Here is a 16,082-nt window from a genome sequence, read left to right on the forward strand (position 1 = left end):
TGTACCAAGAGTGATAAAAATCAAACATCCAGTCAACATCATGGTGTTTGGAGTGATCACTAGTGATGGCGATGTTATGCCTCTATTCATCTTCCCACATGGCCTCAGACTCAACACTGAGGCCTATATCAAATGCCTGAAGGAAGTAGTGCTATCCTGGGTCAAGAGGGCGGCTTTTGGAAGACCCTACGTCTGGCAACAGGACTCTGCACCATGCCACACAAGCAGGAGAACCCAGTCATGGCTGTCAAACAATTTCTGCAACCACATCACCCTTAACATCTGGACACCAAACTCACCAGACTGCAACCCCTTTGATTATTATGTGTGGGGCGCAGTTGAGTGAGAGACCAACAAAACTCCTTGTAACACTAAAGATGAACTGAAGGCAAGGATTATGGCAGCATTCATCATCATCGTTTAACGTCCGCTTTCCATGCTAGCATGGGTTGGACGATTTGACTGAGGACTGGTGAAACCGGATGGCAACACCAGGCTCCAGTCTGATTTGGCAGAGTTTCTACAGCTGGATGCCCTTCCTAACGCCAACCACTCAGAGAGTGTAGTGGGTGCTTTTACGTGTCACCCGCACGAAAACGGCCACGCTCGAAATGGTGTCTTTTATGTGCCACCCGCACAAGCCAGTCCAGGGGCACTGGCAACGATCTCGCTCGAAAATCCTACAGGAGCCAGTCAGGCGGTACTGGCAACGGCCACGCTCAAAATGGTGCATCTCATGTGCCACCCGCACAAGAACCAGTCCAGGGGCACTGGCAACGATCTTACTTGGCTTGCCGGGTCTTCTCACGCACAGCCCATTTCCAAAGGTCTCGGTCCGTAGTCATCGCCTCGGTGAGGCCCAATGTACGAAGGTCTTGCCTCACCACCTCAGCCCAGGTCTTCCTGGGCCTACCTCTTCCACGGGTTCCCTCAACTGTTAGGGTGTGGCACTTTTTCACGCAGCTATCCTCCTCCATTCTCACCACATGTCCATACCAGCGCAATCGTCTCTCTTGCACGCCACAACTGATGCTTCTAATGTTCAGCTTTTCTCTCAAGATACTTACACTCTGACGGGTATTCACATTGACATTACACATCCAACGGAGCATACTGGCTTCATTCCTTGCGAGCTTACGTATGTCCTCAGCAGTTACAGCCCATGTTTCACTGCCATGTAGCATGGTTGTTCGTACGCATGCGTCATACAGTCTGCCTTTTACTCTGAGTGAGAGTCCCTTTGTCGCCAGCAGGGGTAAGAGCTCTCTAAACTTTGCCCAGGCTATTCTTATTCTAGCAGCTACACTTTCAGCGCACCCACCCCCACTACTAACTTGGTCGCCCAGATAGCGGAAGCTATCGACTACCTCTAGTTTTTCACCCTGGAATGAGATAGAAGTTGTTTCCTGTTTGTTTGCAGTCTTTATTGCACCTGAACATCTGCCACAAACAAAAACTAACTTGCTAGTTAACCTGCCTTTGATGTTGCTGCACCTCTTATGTGTCCATAGCTTGCACCGGGTACATCTTATAGAGTTACTACCTACTCCTTTTCTACATACTGAGCAGGGCCATCTACCTGAAGGGGTTTGTGTTTTATCTACCTTCCTACTTATTAGGATTTTGGTTTTAGCTAGGTTGACTCTAAAGCCCTTCAATTCTAGACCTTGCTTCCACACCTGAAACTTCTCCTCTAGTTCTGATAGTGACTCCGCAATTAGGGCAAGGTCATCAGCATAGAGGAGCTCCCAGGGGCAACCTGTCTTGAACTCCTCTGTGATTGCCTGGAGGACTATGGTAAATAATAGGGGGCTGAGGACGGAACCTTGGTGGACCCCTACCTCTACCCGGAATTCATTGCTGTACTCATTTCCAACCTTCACCTTACTGGCCGCATCTCTGTACATGGCTCGCACAGCTCTCACTAGCCATTCTTCTATCCCAAGTTTCCTCATTGACCACCAGATAAGGGATCGGGGGACCCTGTCAAAGGCTTTCTCCATGTCAACGAAAGCCAGGTACAGAGGTTTATCCTTGGCTAGGTATTTCTCTTGCAACTGTCTCACTAGAAATAAGGCATCAGTAGTGCTTTTACCTGGCACGAACCCAAACTGCATCTCATCTAAATTGATTCGCTCCCTAATTAGTTGGGCTATGACCCTCTCTGTAACTTTCATAACCTGATCTAACAGCTTGATGCCTCTGTAATTATTTGTATCTAAAGCGTCCCCTTTACCTTTGTAGCAGTTGACTATGATGCTGCTACACCAGTCATAGGGTATGACTCCTTCGTGTATCACCTGGTTCGTAATACGGGTGACTAGGCTATAGCCAACACTGCCAGATATTTTGAGCATCTCTGCAGTGATTCCTGATGGGCCGGGGGCTTTCCCAGTCTTCATACTCTTAATTGCTTTATCTACCCTGGTACTATCAACTCGGATAGCTGGTCCCTCTATTGGGTCGACATAAGGCAGGCTCTCTTTCTCCCATTCATTCTCTTTATTAAGCAATCTATCGTAGTGGCATCTCCAGACCTCTTTCTTTGCATCCTCATTTAATGCAAGCGTACCATCATCCATGCGAACACATTTCTCTCCTACAACATCACTATTCTCTCTCCTACACTGTCTTGCAACCCGAAATACCTCGAGTCTTTGGTCCTCACGGCGCAGAACATTGGCAAATCTTTCCTTATCTGCTTCCCCTCTGGCTAAATAAACCTGTCGCCTAGCCTCCCTTCTGGCACATTGGTACAATTCCCTGCTACCACCGTTCTTCCAGTCCTTCCAAGCTTGTTTCTTTTGTCTAATAGCCCTGTCTACCTCCTTGTTCCACCACCACGTTACTCTGGGTTGGGAGGGGACCTTACACCACCCACAAATCTGGTCGGTGGCTTTCAACAGGTTGTCCCGCAGAAATCTCCAACCATCTTAAACAAGGAGACCATCCAGAAATGTTGCAGGAGATTCTAAAGTCGTCTGGAAGACATGGTTGAAGCCATATGCAATTTTATTGAATATATTTACTTGTTAGTATTTCAAGATATTTTTAGGTAATTTTGATAAATATAACTGTTAAAATGTGAAGTCAGTATTATTTTCATTTTTGCATAATTCAGACAACAGTTTATTCACCGCATCCTGTATGTATGTATTGCAGTGTAATGTGTTTGTTGATCAAGAATTTTCTCCATTTTCTGCTTAATTTAAATTTGATTCCCAATAAACCCTTGTTTATTTTGTTATTGCCTGTATTCTATGAGCATAGTATGCTTCGCCCAGGGTTAACATAGGTAATTTATACCAGCAGTAAAAACGAATATTCTTATCCCTTAGATGGTTATTCCAACCGCTAACTCTACTAACCTACATATATATATATAGTTTTTGTATTTGGTTTGCAAGATTCTTTATGTGAATTTGTGTGTTGAAACATATTTTGTGGCCTGGGGAGAGTCATTTTGTTTTAATGCCTTATTAATTAAAAATTATGAGTGGAAATTGAACCGATGAGTGTGTTAATCAATAAGGCATTAAAATAGGACGACTCTGCCCAGATTGCTAGCCACTACACATTCTTTATTTTTTCTCCTTGTTTCTTACTGTGGAAGAGTGTAGGGTCGAAACGTTAAAGACTTTTTCACTTCCTGAACGTTAAACTAATACATCAGTTTGTTGTCTACACCGCCTGTCTTCGTCTTTTGTTTTTTTTTTGCGAATTCTCCCCACCCCTATATATATATATATATATATATATATATATACACACACATACATACATACACACACATATACATATATATATATATATAGAGAGAGAGATAAAGTGTGATTCTCTGTGCGCATGTTTGCCACTGTGTACTTTTTATCTCAAAAAACGAAACTTAATAATCCGTCAATTTGATATCGATGACATAGGTACCAGTCCGAAGCATTTGCGTCGATATGATCACTGAAATTCCTAGAAGGTAGTGTATCAACATGTCTGTAATCCAATGATTTAATTAGTTTAAAGAATATTCACTAATACTGTATAACTTAATCCGTTCTTTCTCAAGCATTTATATTCTCATTCAGATATAGAAAACTTTTAAAAACATAATTACTATAAATCGAATGTTTGAGGACGGAATTCTGCTTTAAGCAGGCCACATAACCCCTCATAACTTTTTTTTATTTTTTGGAATTTTCAGAATATTTTTGCGTATTTGTATCCAGTACACGGTAAATAACATGACTATGAAAAAAGTTTTTTTTTTTTTTAATTTTCGAGATTAATGGAAAAACACGAGAGAGAGTAGGGGGAGTAACGATTTATCAGAAAGTTCAAGACATTATTTTAAGCACCTGAATGACTGAAAACATGGTTTTCGCAACTGAATTAATAACTTTTTGTGAGACAAAGATGCATCTTAAATATTAAAACAGCCTGTATTTGCTACTAATCTCCAGGTCTTGTCTCACCTTGTCGAAAACGAGCAGATCTATGATCCAAGGCTTTCCAGCTATGACCATCCTGTCTCCCACCCTTTAAAAATTTTTTTACTAAAGTATCCAGTGTATCTTTCTCATTTTAAAGACAATAATGTATAATTTGAAATTTAGTTGCTATTTCTAGCAGGTAGTGTGACCACATAAGAGGATCTCTTGTTACCTCGAACAATCTGGAAACAATGCCACGGCTTGTTTGAAATACTTACAAATAAAAAGTATGAATTTTAAACTAAGTTTTGATCGCATTTGATTCAACTAAAAATACAAGACTCCACTTGCTCGTCTTGACCTTACTATCAACCCTATATGTGATCACTTGACCTACTAGAAATAATAGTCGCATTTTCTTTGAATCGGCCTCAACATTCCAAGTAAAGAGAGATAACAATTCAGCGAGACTTGAACAATATTTAGACGATTCTTTTTATTTTCTTTGGCTTAACTCAAATATATTTTAAATTTTAAGTGAATTGGATTATGAGAAATTCAATATCATGAATGTATGAATGAGAAGGAAAATATAAAACATGTAAACAATAGGGGTCACGAAGTTGATTAAGCTGGGATACAAATACCTCGTTACCCAATTCATCAATATCTTTGGACATGTACATAAATAAAGTCAATTTTGTGCGATGTTTTACAAAGTTAATATATAAAGAAGAGTTACAGGACGCTTGGGGTTTATGTTAAAATAGAAAGGGAAATAAAACAAAAGAGAAACAGTTATGATTTATCCGTTCTTTTGAGTAGATCGTGAATTTCTTTAGCTGTAGCGATCTGTCCTCTTACTGTGCTTTGATACTGTGGATACGATTGGCTTTGTCCGTCTTGATTATCGGTCTTATTAGTCACAACAGGGATCGGTGTAAAGCGATTTCCATCGATGATTTGAGCACTGGCTTCTTGAGCAAGTCGTAGTATTATTTCCATCTGGTCACAGATTGCAAACAAGTCTTCCAGGCCGCGCTCGAATTTTGGTTGTATGCTTTCCACGTTCATTTTGTTACCAGCGTCGACACTGGCATTCTGACGAAACGCCTGGGAAGCCAGTTTGATCAAGTTGACTAGAGATTCTTTTAAACGAGGTAACATCATCTTATATCGTGATATTTGGTCAAAATCCACTTGTTGGTGGGGCATTTGAGCCGATTGTTGAGGTGCAGGTTGCTGCTGAGTTGGAGGAACTTGAGCACCGGACGCCATGTTTATTCTGGAACTAGCCGATGGTTATCTCCCCTTGGACACGCAAAGTATATCGGGAAGGGGAACTGATGCTAAAAGTTTAGAGGAAATCTACTCACGGACGCCTGCTGCATAAAAATCTAATAGCGGGTGCTAGAAAGTGCCTGAGTATTGACCTGCTAATCATTTTTGGCATAACTGCAGATGTATACCCCACCGAATTTGTTGCATCATAACTTCCAGAAAAATGGATACTTTTTAACGAAACTTGCAACAAATAATTGCTGAAATCCTGTAGATTGAGTGTACATAAAGATTTGTTAGAATTTTTTCCCCCTAGGGATTGGGGAGAGGAATTTCGGAAAATTCACACGACCCAACATTTCCCCACTCCCTCTCATAACTTTCAGGAAATGGGTATTTTTTTAATGAAATTTTAAGCAAATACTTTTCAAACGGTGTAGATTACGATTAAAAAGAAATTTGTAGGTAAACATTTTTGGAAGGGGGCGAGGAAAAAGTTTTGATCGCATTTGATCCAACTAAAAATACAAGACTCCACTTGCTCGTCTTGACCTTACTATCAAACCTATATGTGATCACTTGACCTGCTAGAAATAATAGTCGCATTTTCTTTGAATCGGCCTCAACATTCCAAGTAAGGAGAGATAACAATTCAGCGAGACTTGAACAATATTTAGACGGTTCTTTGGAAGGGAACTAGGAAAAAGTATGTGATTTAAGGGAGATTTTGGTTGTCGTTTCTAGCACATCCCAAGACCACCCTCCTTGTTTTTTCTCACTCAAATATGTATTGATGTTTTTCAATATTTCCCCCCATAAACACATTTATGCTATAACAAAAGAAAAGTTTGAAAATTTACAATTTCTTTTTAGTCCTACTTCCTGTCCCCGACTGTTTCTAAAATATGGAGAGCCTGAGAAGATTATTGCTGGGATTTATCCAGAGTGATTTTAAGAGGTATGTAAAAGATGATATATTTTGATTGCATAATTTTCTGTTAAAAATGTTTTTTCTTACGCACGCACACACACACACACACACACACATACACACAGCCTCGCTCGGTTGGGGTGCGAGTAAAAATTTAAATTACCACCTTTTTGTCCCCTTTGCTTATATTCCAGCAATGGACTAAGCGTGTGTTACTTTGGCATCATCATTCCATAAAATGTGTTTATGGGGAGAAAAATGTTAATAAACATCAATGGATGTGAGTGAGAAAGAAACGAGGAGAGAGGTTTTGGGATGTGCTAGAAATAACAGTCAGATCTCCCATAAATCATACATTTTCCTGTGAAATTATTAACAATTTTTTAAAACCGAAAATGTTTCTCTCTCTAAGTGCGTAATGAAAAAAAAAGCAAAAAAAAACAAAAAAAAAACTGGTCAATATCTGTCCGGACAAAATCGAGGTGGTAAGAATGAAAAAAAAAATCATAAATTTTCACAAAATTTTCTTTCTATTTTTCGTGAATTCCGAATTTCAGGAATCCAATGATTTTCCCATCATTCCGAAGACTGTGCTATAAATAATTGACAAAAATTCCCGTCAAAACGGAGAAATTCCAACTTATATAGACCGTTTGATCCGAAACTCCGTTTTCCAGAAACTCCTCTCCCCTATTCACTTCTGAAAGATTTTGCTTACAAATTTCTTTGTAATCGTAATCTACACAGTTTGAAAAGTGTCTGTATAAAATTTCATTAAAAAAACCCATTTTCGTGAAAGTTATGAGCGGGAAAATATCGGGTAGTGCGAATTTTTCGAAACTCCTCTCCCTAATCCTTCGGAAAATTTTTTTCCGACAAATCTTTACATACATTCAATCTACAGAAACTAAGCAATTATTTGTTGAAAATTTCGTTAAAAAAGGATCCGTTTTTTCTGGAAATTAGGCAACAAAGTCGGGGTGGGTTGTACATCTGTAGTTATGCCTCATTTTTTTTTCCAGGCGACGGGCTGCCAAAACTCTTATCGAGCCGGATAAAGTGCTTAGTAGCATTTCTTTCTGCTTAACATTCTGAGTTCGATTTTTGCCTTTCATCCTTTAGGGGTCGTTAGAATAAGTAGCAATGGAGCACTGGGGTCGATATAATCGACTATCTCTCTCGGCGGAATTCTGGTTTAAGTATCCTCATAGCTTTTTTTTGATTTTTTGGAAATTTCATAAAATTTTTGCGAATTTGTGTTCTACACACGGGAATTCATACGATGATATAAACATATTTTTAATTTTTAAAAACCCTCCTCCCCCCAAACCCCTAAAATTTCCACTCTTTTTCAATTGTTTTTTTTTTTTTAACTCAGAGTATGAAATACGGACAGTCCGAATTTTTGCTTAAATCTCAGCAATGGAACATCCTTGGGTGCATCATCATTCCATTAAATGTGTTTATAAGGAGAAAAATATTGAAAAACATCAATACATATCAGAGTGACAAAAAAAAAAAAAAATGAGGAAGGTATCAAGTGGTCGTGAGATATGCTAGAAACAACGGCTAAATCGTCCTTAAATCATGCACACACAAAATGTTTCCTTTTGCATAATCGTATGAATTTCCATGTGTAGAACATAAATTCCCAAAAATTTTCTGAAAATTCCCCCAAAATAACCAAGCAATTATATGGAGATGCTTAAACCAGAATTCCACCGTTCTCTCCCCCAAAATTTCAAGCATTGTGCCTGTAGTAAAAAGAATTTTTTACGCTATCGCGTTACGTCAAAATAGTCTACGTAATCTCTATCCCATGAATTACCAAATGGGAAAAATCTCCTTCCGGGCAGTAAATTTACTGATTTGATGTATCTTCCGAAATATATAATTGAAACTTCGAAACTGAGAAAAAAAATTGAAGTAACCCTAGTTCGTGAAAAATACTAATTCTTTTCCTACCAGTTTGTATTTAACAGTTAATATATTAAACTTCTTGATTACTGTATTGCTAATAAAGTGGTCTAATTCAGAAGACTTTGGTTCTGGTATATGTTCATCATTAGTTCATAAATATTGTTACGGACTATTTATACTGTTACTAGCAGACATACCCAGCGTTGCTCGGGTTTTAAATGGCATAGTTTGTATTTATGGTACAGTTAAGTTGAAAATGTGATACGGGGAAGTGCAGCATTGACAAAACATTTGTGAAGTAAATGAAGGGCTCATTCGACTAACTGACATGACACGCGTCTGTTTAGAAGATTCCAGGCCCTAACATTCCTTCTTCTTGTCGAACATGGTCATATGCAGAATAAGTAGTGTAAATGTACGTGACTTGGCAAGGTGTGTGTGTGTGTGTGTGTGTGTGGGGACTAATCTGAGAAGCAGGGTCACCTACACAGCGACCTCAGGTCATAAGATATACAATGTGGTGGCTATCAACGAAACCAACATTTCGAGGCACAAACATTCGTATCCAGTTTCGGCGGCTGATACGAGTTGTATGCATTTCCAAATGCCTGCAGATTAGTAGCTGTGTATATCCCGACATCACTGGGACAACTAGATTTCTTCAGGTGTCTGGAAATTTTTTGACAACGTCCCTCTGTTCTTTAGTGCTAGTGGACAACTAAAACAAAATCGAGAATGCACGTTTGGATTGCATGGATTTAGCTGCAAGAAGATTGGAGTGCATCGTAAACCTACTCAGACATTTCCAATTGTCTGACAGGTACCGACTGGATTTTCTAAATGTGCCAATGTGAACGTGGACAAACTGCACTGGTAGACTAGTAGATGAAGATAACATGTTAGCATTTTTTAAATCGTTGACTACGCAGACCACAAATTGTAATCGGTATGGTCGAATAAATAGGCTTTGTAAGCAGGATCCCGGATACGCTGACGGACATGGAAGAACTGTGTTGGCACACATGGACAATGTCATCGTCATTGTGTCGAACAGCAGGCACATTGAGGTAATCGCAACTGCACTTTAGGACAACAGGGGTGGTGTCAGGAGTAAAAATCTACCAAGAAAAGTTAGTGGGCCTGCAGCGCAGCACTTGGAGAGGCAAGTTCATGCCGCCTAACAACATTGTCGGGCACTGGCCGGACGGACCTGTTAAATTGCTCGGTGTCTGATTTGATCCAGATGTTGAAGTGGAGAAGCGTTGGATGAGGCAACGAGCAGGGTGTCTAATCTCACTCAGAAATTGTCCAGGAGAAAGCTGCCTCACGAAAGGTCAGGCAGGGTTACGAACGCTTACATCGCCCCCATCATATATTTACACCTGACCGTTGTGCCTTACCTTAATTAATATCTCAATGAATTGGAGCGCCTACTGTTCTATTTATGGAGGAAGAGCGCGTCCCACGGGTTAACTGATCCATTTGTTGTAAACACCTACTGAATGGAAGAGTAGGCATGTCTTGACTGATGATGTGAAAATATGTACGGAGGCTGTGACATCTCTAACATTTCCTTCACGGTTAACAGATGTGATCGCTGTTTGTGAGAGTTTGTTTCTTTGACAAATCTGTGGTTCTGGATGAAACGTACACTGAAGCAAGGCGCCCGACACCGGGAGTGCTAGCAGGCACACAGACACGTTCTAGTTGGGCAATGCAGTCGGTAGAACTTCGGCCAGGTTGTTCTATGGAAAGTCTGTGACAGGCAAAAGAAGCAACATTTTCGAGGAGAGCCTTGGCAATGATGTGTGATGATTTTGCCCTTGTACGAAAATTTGAAATAATTATTCATTTCTACTCTAGGCACAAGGCCAGAAATTTTGGTGGAGGGTGGGGGTCAGTCGATTAGATCTACTCCAGTACGCAACTGGTACTTAATTTATTGACCCCGAAAGGGTGAGAGGCAAAGTCGACCGCTTCTTCCTAAGAAACGTGTTTTTCTCCTACCTATGGAAAATGCTGCTCTGTACATTTTTTCTGGTGTAGCCATCCGGTTTCACCAGTCCTCAGTCAAATCGTCCAACCCATGCTAGCATGGAAAGCGGACGTTAAACGATGATGATGATGATGATGAACTACAGCATCAAAGAAAATCAAAACTCTTATTATTCACAAAGCAATTGTAGTGGAGGGGAAATAACTTAAATAATATTTTGAATTATTTCCCTTGAATAGATTATATTGCTGGCGGTTTCATGTGTCGATTAATACACAAGCAGGTGAAGTTGAACAAATATGTATGTAGTCACTTGAAACCTATAAATATAAAAAAATATTCCAGTTTACTAACACACACGAAGCCCCAATCGCTGTCTTACATTTATATCTATTTCGGTGCTGTATAGTAGCGACAAAAATGTACATATTGTTTGAGAAAACCTATGCATTTGAGCAAATGTGACATAATTTTTATTGAGCTTGAGTTGTACAGATTCACTTGAGTTGCTATATTTTACTGAAATACAGTGAGTTAGTCATTAGCCTGCGGAAAGCATATCACCGATGACGCATTTGTTGTAAAAAATATACAAGGATTGATTCGATTAGAAGGTCAATAGCTACTACTCTTACTACTACCACTACAAGTACAAGAGTTGTATAGTCTTTTTTTTCTTTTACTGGATTAATTCTTTAAACTGTAGCAATGCTGCTAAACAGCATTCGAATTTTTTAATTCCGATTATATCAACTGCAGTCTTTCCTTAACAGTCAAATAGCTTGAACGATTAAAATGCAAGGGACGTAACTCTGATGGAATAAATGCAACATTTTTGTAATTTTGTGTGGTGTGTGCATGCGTGGGCCCGTGAGAGAGAGAGAGAAAGAGAGAGAGAGAGTGTGTAACAGAAGCTTCCGCACAGATCCTGTTTACCAAATTCTACTCGCAAAGTATAGGTTAAGACCGAAGCTGTTGTAGAACACACGTATCCGGAAGCTTCTATCTTTCCTTTACTAATATATATGAAACTAGAATAAGAATAGCCTGGGCAAAGTTCAGAGAGCTCCTACCTCTGCTGGTGACAAAGCAGAGTAAAAAGCAGACTGAATGACGCATGTGTACGAACAGCCATGCTGCACGGCAGTGGAACATGGGCCGTGACTGCTGAGGACATGCGTAAGCTTGCAAGGAACGAAGCCAGTACGCTCCGTTGGATGTGTAATGTCAGTGTGCAAACTCGACATAGTATAAGTGCCTTGAGAGAAAAATTGGCCCTAAGATGCATCAGATGTGGTGTGCAAGAGAGATGACTGCGCTGGCATGGTCATGTGATACGAATGGATGGGGATAGCTGTGTGAAAAAGTCTCACACCCTAGCGGTTGAGGGAAACTGGAAGAGGTAGACTTAGGAAGACCTGGGATGAGGTGGTGAAGCATGACCTTCGAACATTAGGCCTCACTGAAGCAATGACTTGTGACCGAGACCTTTGGAAATATGCTGTGCTTGAGAAGACCCGGCAAGCCAAGTGAGGCCATAAACTGTGGCCTATGCCAGTGGTGTAACCAGCCCATTTAGGCGTACCTTTCTTTCATTGGACACTAAACTCTGCTTGTGAAGATCTGTTGAGGCAATCGAAATCGAAATCAAATTCGATGACAGCACCGCATGACTGGCATCCGTGCTGATGGAGCGCTAAGAACACCATCCGTGCATGATCGTCGCCAGGACCGCTGACTGGCCCCCGTGCCGGTGGCACATAAAAAGCACCATTCGAGCATGATTGTTATCAGGGACAGAGTGAAGTGAAAGAGGACGGAAGGTGAGCATGAAGAGAATGCCAGGAAATGTGAGAGAGGGGGAACGAAATAACGTAGAGTAGAATGAACGAAGTAAGTGTGAAGGGGCTGATAGAAAGAAGGAAAGAATGAAAGAATAGAAAGAATAATAGAGCAATACAAAATTTAGATATACATATACTTACATATAAGAGACCAAAGTGTGTGTGTGTATATATATATATATATATATATATATATATATATATATATATATATATATAGGCGCAGGAGTGGCTGTGTGGAAGTAGCTTGGGCTGACCAAAGCCTTGTGAGTGGATTTGGTAGACGGAAACTGAAAGAAGCCTGTCGTATATATATGTATATATATATATATATATATATATATATGCAAACTATCAACTACTTCTAGTTTCTCTACCTGGCATGTGATGGAATCAATTTTCTGAGCATCTGCGGTGTTTATTGCCCTTGTGCATCTGCCTCACACAAAAGCTATCTTCCTGGTTAACCTTCTTTTGATGTTGCTGTACCTGTTCTGGGGTCGATTTGTTCGACAAAAGGCGGTGCTCCAGCATGGCCGCAGTCAAATGACTGAAACAAGTAAAAAAAAATTTTTTTTAAGACTAAAAGAATTGGAGTCTAATTCATCAACTAAAAATTCTTCAAGGCGGCATCCCAGCATGACCGCGATTGCTGAAACAAAAGCTAAAAGAAAAATAAGAGAAAATTTTGTAAACAACTCTTCAGGGGAGGCAACTCTTCAATATTCTATAATTTATTCTTTTCTACTGTAGGCACAAGGCCGGAAATTTTGGGGGAGGGAGCCAGTCGATTAGATCAACCTCAGTACGCAACTGGTACTTACTTAATTTATCGACCCCGAAAGGATGAAGGACAAAGTCGACCTCCGTGGAATTTGAACTGAGAACGTAAAGACAGACGAAATACCGCTAAGTATTTCGCCCGGCGTGCTAACGATTCTTATTTCTTTATTGCCCACAAGGGGCTAAACATAGAGGGGACAAACAAGGACAGACAAAGGGAGGAAAGACCCCCCCCCCCCCATTTTCTCCCAAATTTGTTTATTTTTGTAATTTTTTTTTGCCAAAAATCCCCGTTTTCGGATACGGAGGTTTCAGAAAATTGCTAAAAATCGGCATTGTGAAATTCCCCCCCCCCCTCCCCCCTCCCCCCCCAACTTCGGAAGTCTTGCCCAAAGGGATTAAGTCGATTACATCGACCCCAGTGCGTAACTGGTACTTAATTTATCGACCCCGAAAGGATGAAAGGCAAAGTTGACCTCAACGGAATTTGAACTCAGAACCTAACGGCAGACGAAATACCGCAAAGCATTTCGTCCGGCGTGCGAACATTTCTGTCAGCTCGTCGCCTTTACAGATTAATTTATTGATACCGAAAATATTTTTGAGCTTTATATTTCTTTATCTTTTCCTTCTTTTAGTCATTGGTCTGGAACATTGCTGACACCCCCCCTTCAAGGCTTTAGTCGAAGAAATCAACCCCGGTAATAGCTTCGTAACCATACAGCGATGACTGTCAGTTCTGATCAAGCAGACCTCTGGATGAAAGGTATTCAAACCATGACCATCATGCCTTTTTGTTTCGTTTTTTTTAGATACAGAGTGTCCACAAAGTCTGGGTACATGGGGATTAACACATACTTTTAAAACAAAACAATTTTATTTAATTATAATGTTAATATTTACTCCATGTACCCAGACTTTATGGACACCCTGCAGAATCACATTATGTAATGTGACTCCTTTTTTAACAGCAGCTTATTTGAAGTAGTAGTTTCCATTACCTAGGCGACCAAGTTAGCAGTGGAGGAGGATGCTTTGTGAGTGTAGCTGCTAGAATAAGAACAGATTGGGCAAAGTCCACAGAGCCACTGCTTTTGTTGGAAACAAAGGGCCTCTCACTCAGAGTGGAAGGCAGATTGTATACTGTGCATGAACAGCTATGCTACATGACAGTGTAACTTCTGTGATTGCAGTATATCTCCAACAACGTCTATTTCTCTTTTTATCTATCTTTCTAACTCTCTTCCACTTTCCTTCTGCACCCTTATCCCACTGATGTAGCCAAGTATCTCCTCTATAGTAAAACAACTATCCCTGTCTTTCTGTTACACTTTAACCTCTTGCCTTGCACACAGCCATATTCCTCAGTCCCATCCCTTTTCTCAACTAAGAGTTCCTTCTCTTGCAAGCTACTTCGTAACCCTGCTGGTACTATTGCTACCTAAAAAGCACCTGTGCTGGTGCCATGTAAAAAAGTACCCAGTACACTCTGTAAGATGGTTAGTATTAGGAAAGGCATCCAGCCATAGAAACCATGCCAAAATAGACAACTGGAATTTGGTGCAGCTCTCCTACTTGCCAGTTCCTGCCAAACCGTCCAGCCCATGCCAGTATAGAAAACAGATGGCAAATTATGATGAGTAAGATTTGAAGGAGATTTGATTTAGTTACTGTTTCTAGAAAATCAAGTGACTACTTTGAGACTCCTTTGTCAGATCATAAGGTACTCTGTATATGAGTGTGTGTAGTTAGTGTACAGAGTTAAAATTGATGATGAACAAATAGACCTCTGGTTAAAAAACATTCCAGTTGCAATCATTTCATCTTTTTATTGACAACATGTGTCTGGATTCACGTTATCCAACGTGTGCTTTTTAATGAGTATAGGGTGTGGTTTCAGAAAAAATTTGGCTACTTTTTCCACTAGATCAAGCAACTACACAGATTTTTCCTAATTAACTAGACAAAGGTTAGTGTAACTTTTATCTAGTTACACCATTTATATATGTATTAGTGGGACTCGTGGAAATTCCACAGAATGAATTAAATTAAGGAAACCTATTTAAGAAAGAAAGAATGATTTGCATTTTAAATCATTCATAGTTTAGCTTTCTTTCAATATTCTTGATGTTTGTCTACATTCATTTCCTCATGTCTTCATCGGTATTATCTTTTACTTCTTTTTATTATATTTTTGTGCTGTTCCTCACTGATCTGTACTTTATATCTATGCATCCTTTCTCAGGTAGCTTGTAACTGTGTTTTATGTGAATCCAGAGTTTAGACTAAATTAACCCTTATAAACAAATATCAATTTTTTAAGTGAGCAGATGATGAATAATTGCACTTATGTGCATGCTTTAAGCAATGGTCGCTATAAGAAAAAAAAATTAGTTCAAGAAAAAATACTTTTCACTACCAACACACCAACACCACCACCACCACCACCACCACCACCATCTTCCCTCATCTCTCAATATAACTGCCCCCCCCTTGTCCATCTCTCTCTATCTACCTTTTTCTTCAGCTAACATTTTAACCACATAATAAGTATTCCTTCCCCACTGCACATCACTAACACTTCTCTCTCCCTCTTGGTCTCTCGTTCATCGCCTCTACCTTCAGCTGACCACATGACTATTTGGCCTAAGTGTATTAATATTAATCACCTTTCTCAACTTCTTCCTCTCTTCTTTCTTCACTACTTCCTCTCTCTCACTCCACCTCCACCTCCACCTCTCTAACTAGAGAGTGTGTGGGTGTTTGTGTATATATATATACACACACATATACGTGTATGTGAGTCAAAAATTGAAAAAAACAAAGGTGATGTGAGGAAACAACAAATAGTGTGCATTGGCTTCATGCCTAAGGAAATTGGAGGAAATTTTTAACAGTTCAAA

At 40.0% G+C, this 16,082-nt stretch overlaps 2 protein-coding genes across 2 annotated transcripts in view; one reads left to right on the plus strand and one right to left on the minus strand.

The window, feature by feature from the left end:
• Positions 1 to 3,833: 3,833 nt before the first annotated feature.
• Positions 3,834 to 16,082, plus strand: part of LOC106879288 (bcl-2-like protein 1) — a 92,785-nt gene continuing 80,536 nt past the window's right edge. Inside the window, exons 1-3 of the mRNA XM_089357914.1 lie at positions 3,834 to 3,970; positions 6,579 to 6,663; positions 13,818 to 13,945. The gene's annotated coding sequence lies outside the window, so the exon portion shown is untranslated. The remainder of the gene's footprint in view (positions 3,971 to 6,578; positions 6,664 to 13,817; positions 13,946 to 16,082) is intronic.
• Positions 4,901 to 5,748, minus strand: LOC106879289 (mediator of RNA polymerase II transcription subunit 29). The gene has a single exon (XM_014928789.3). It carries the CDS (start codon positions 5,700 to 5,702, stop codon positions 5,223 to 5,225), a length of 480 nt encoding a protein of 159 aa, XP_014784275.1. The 5' UTR covers positions 5,703 to 5,748; the 3' UTR covers positions 4,901 to 5,222.

This window comes from Octopus bimaculoides, chromosome 9, assembly GCF_046866305.1.
Source record: "Octopus bimaculoides isolate indiv1 chromosome 9, ASM4686630v1, whole genome shotgun sequence".
In the NCBI taxonomy this organism is placed as follows: Eukaryota; Metazoa; Mollusca; class Cephalopoda; order Octopoda; family Octopodidae; genus Octopus; species Octopus bimaculoides.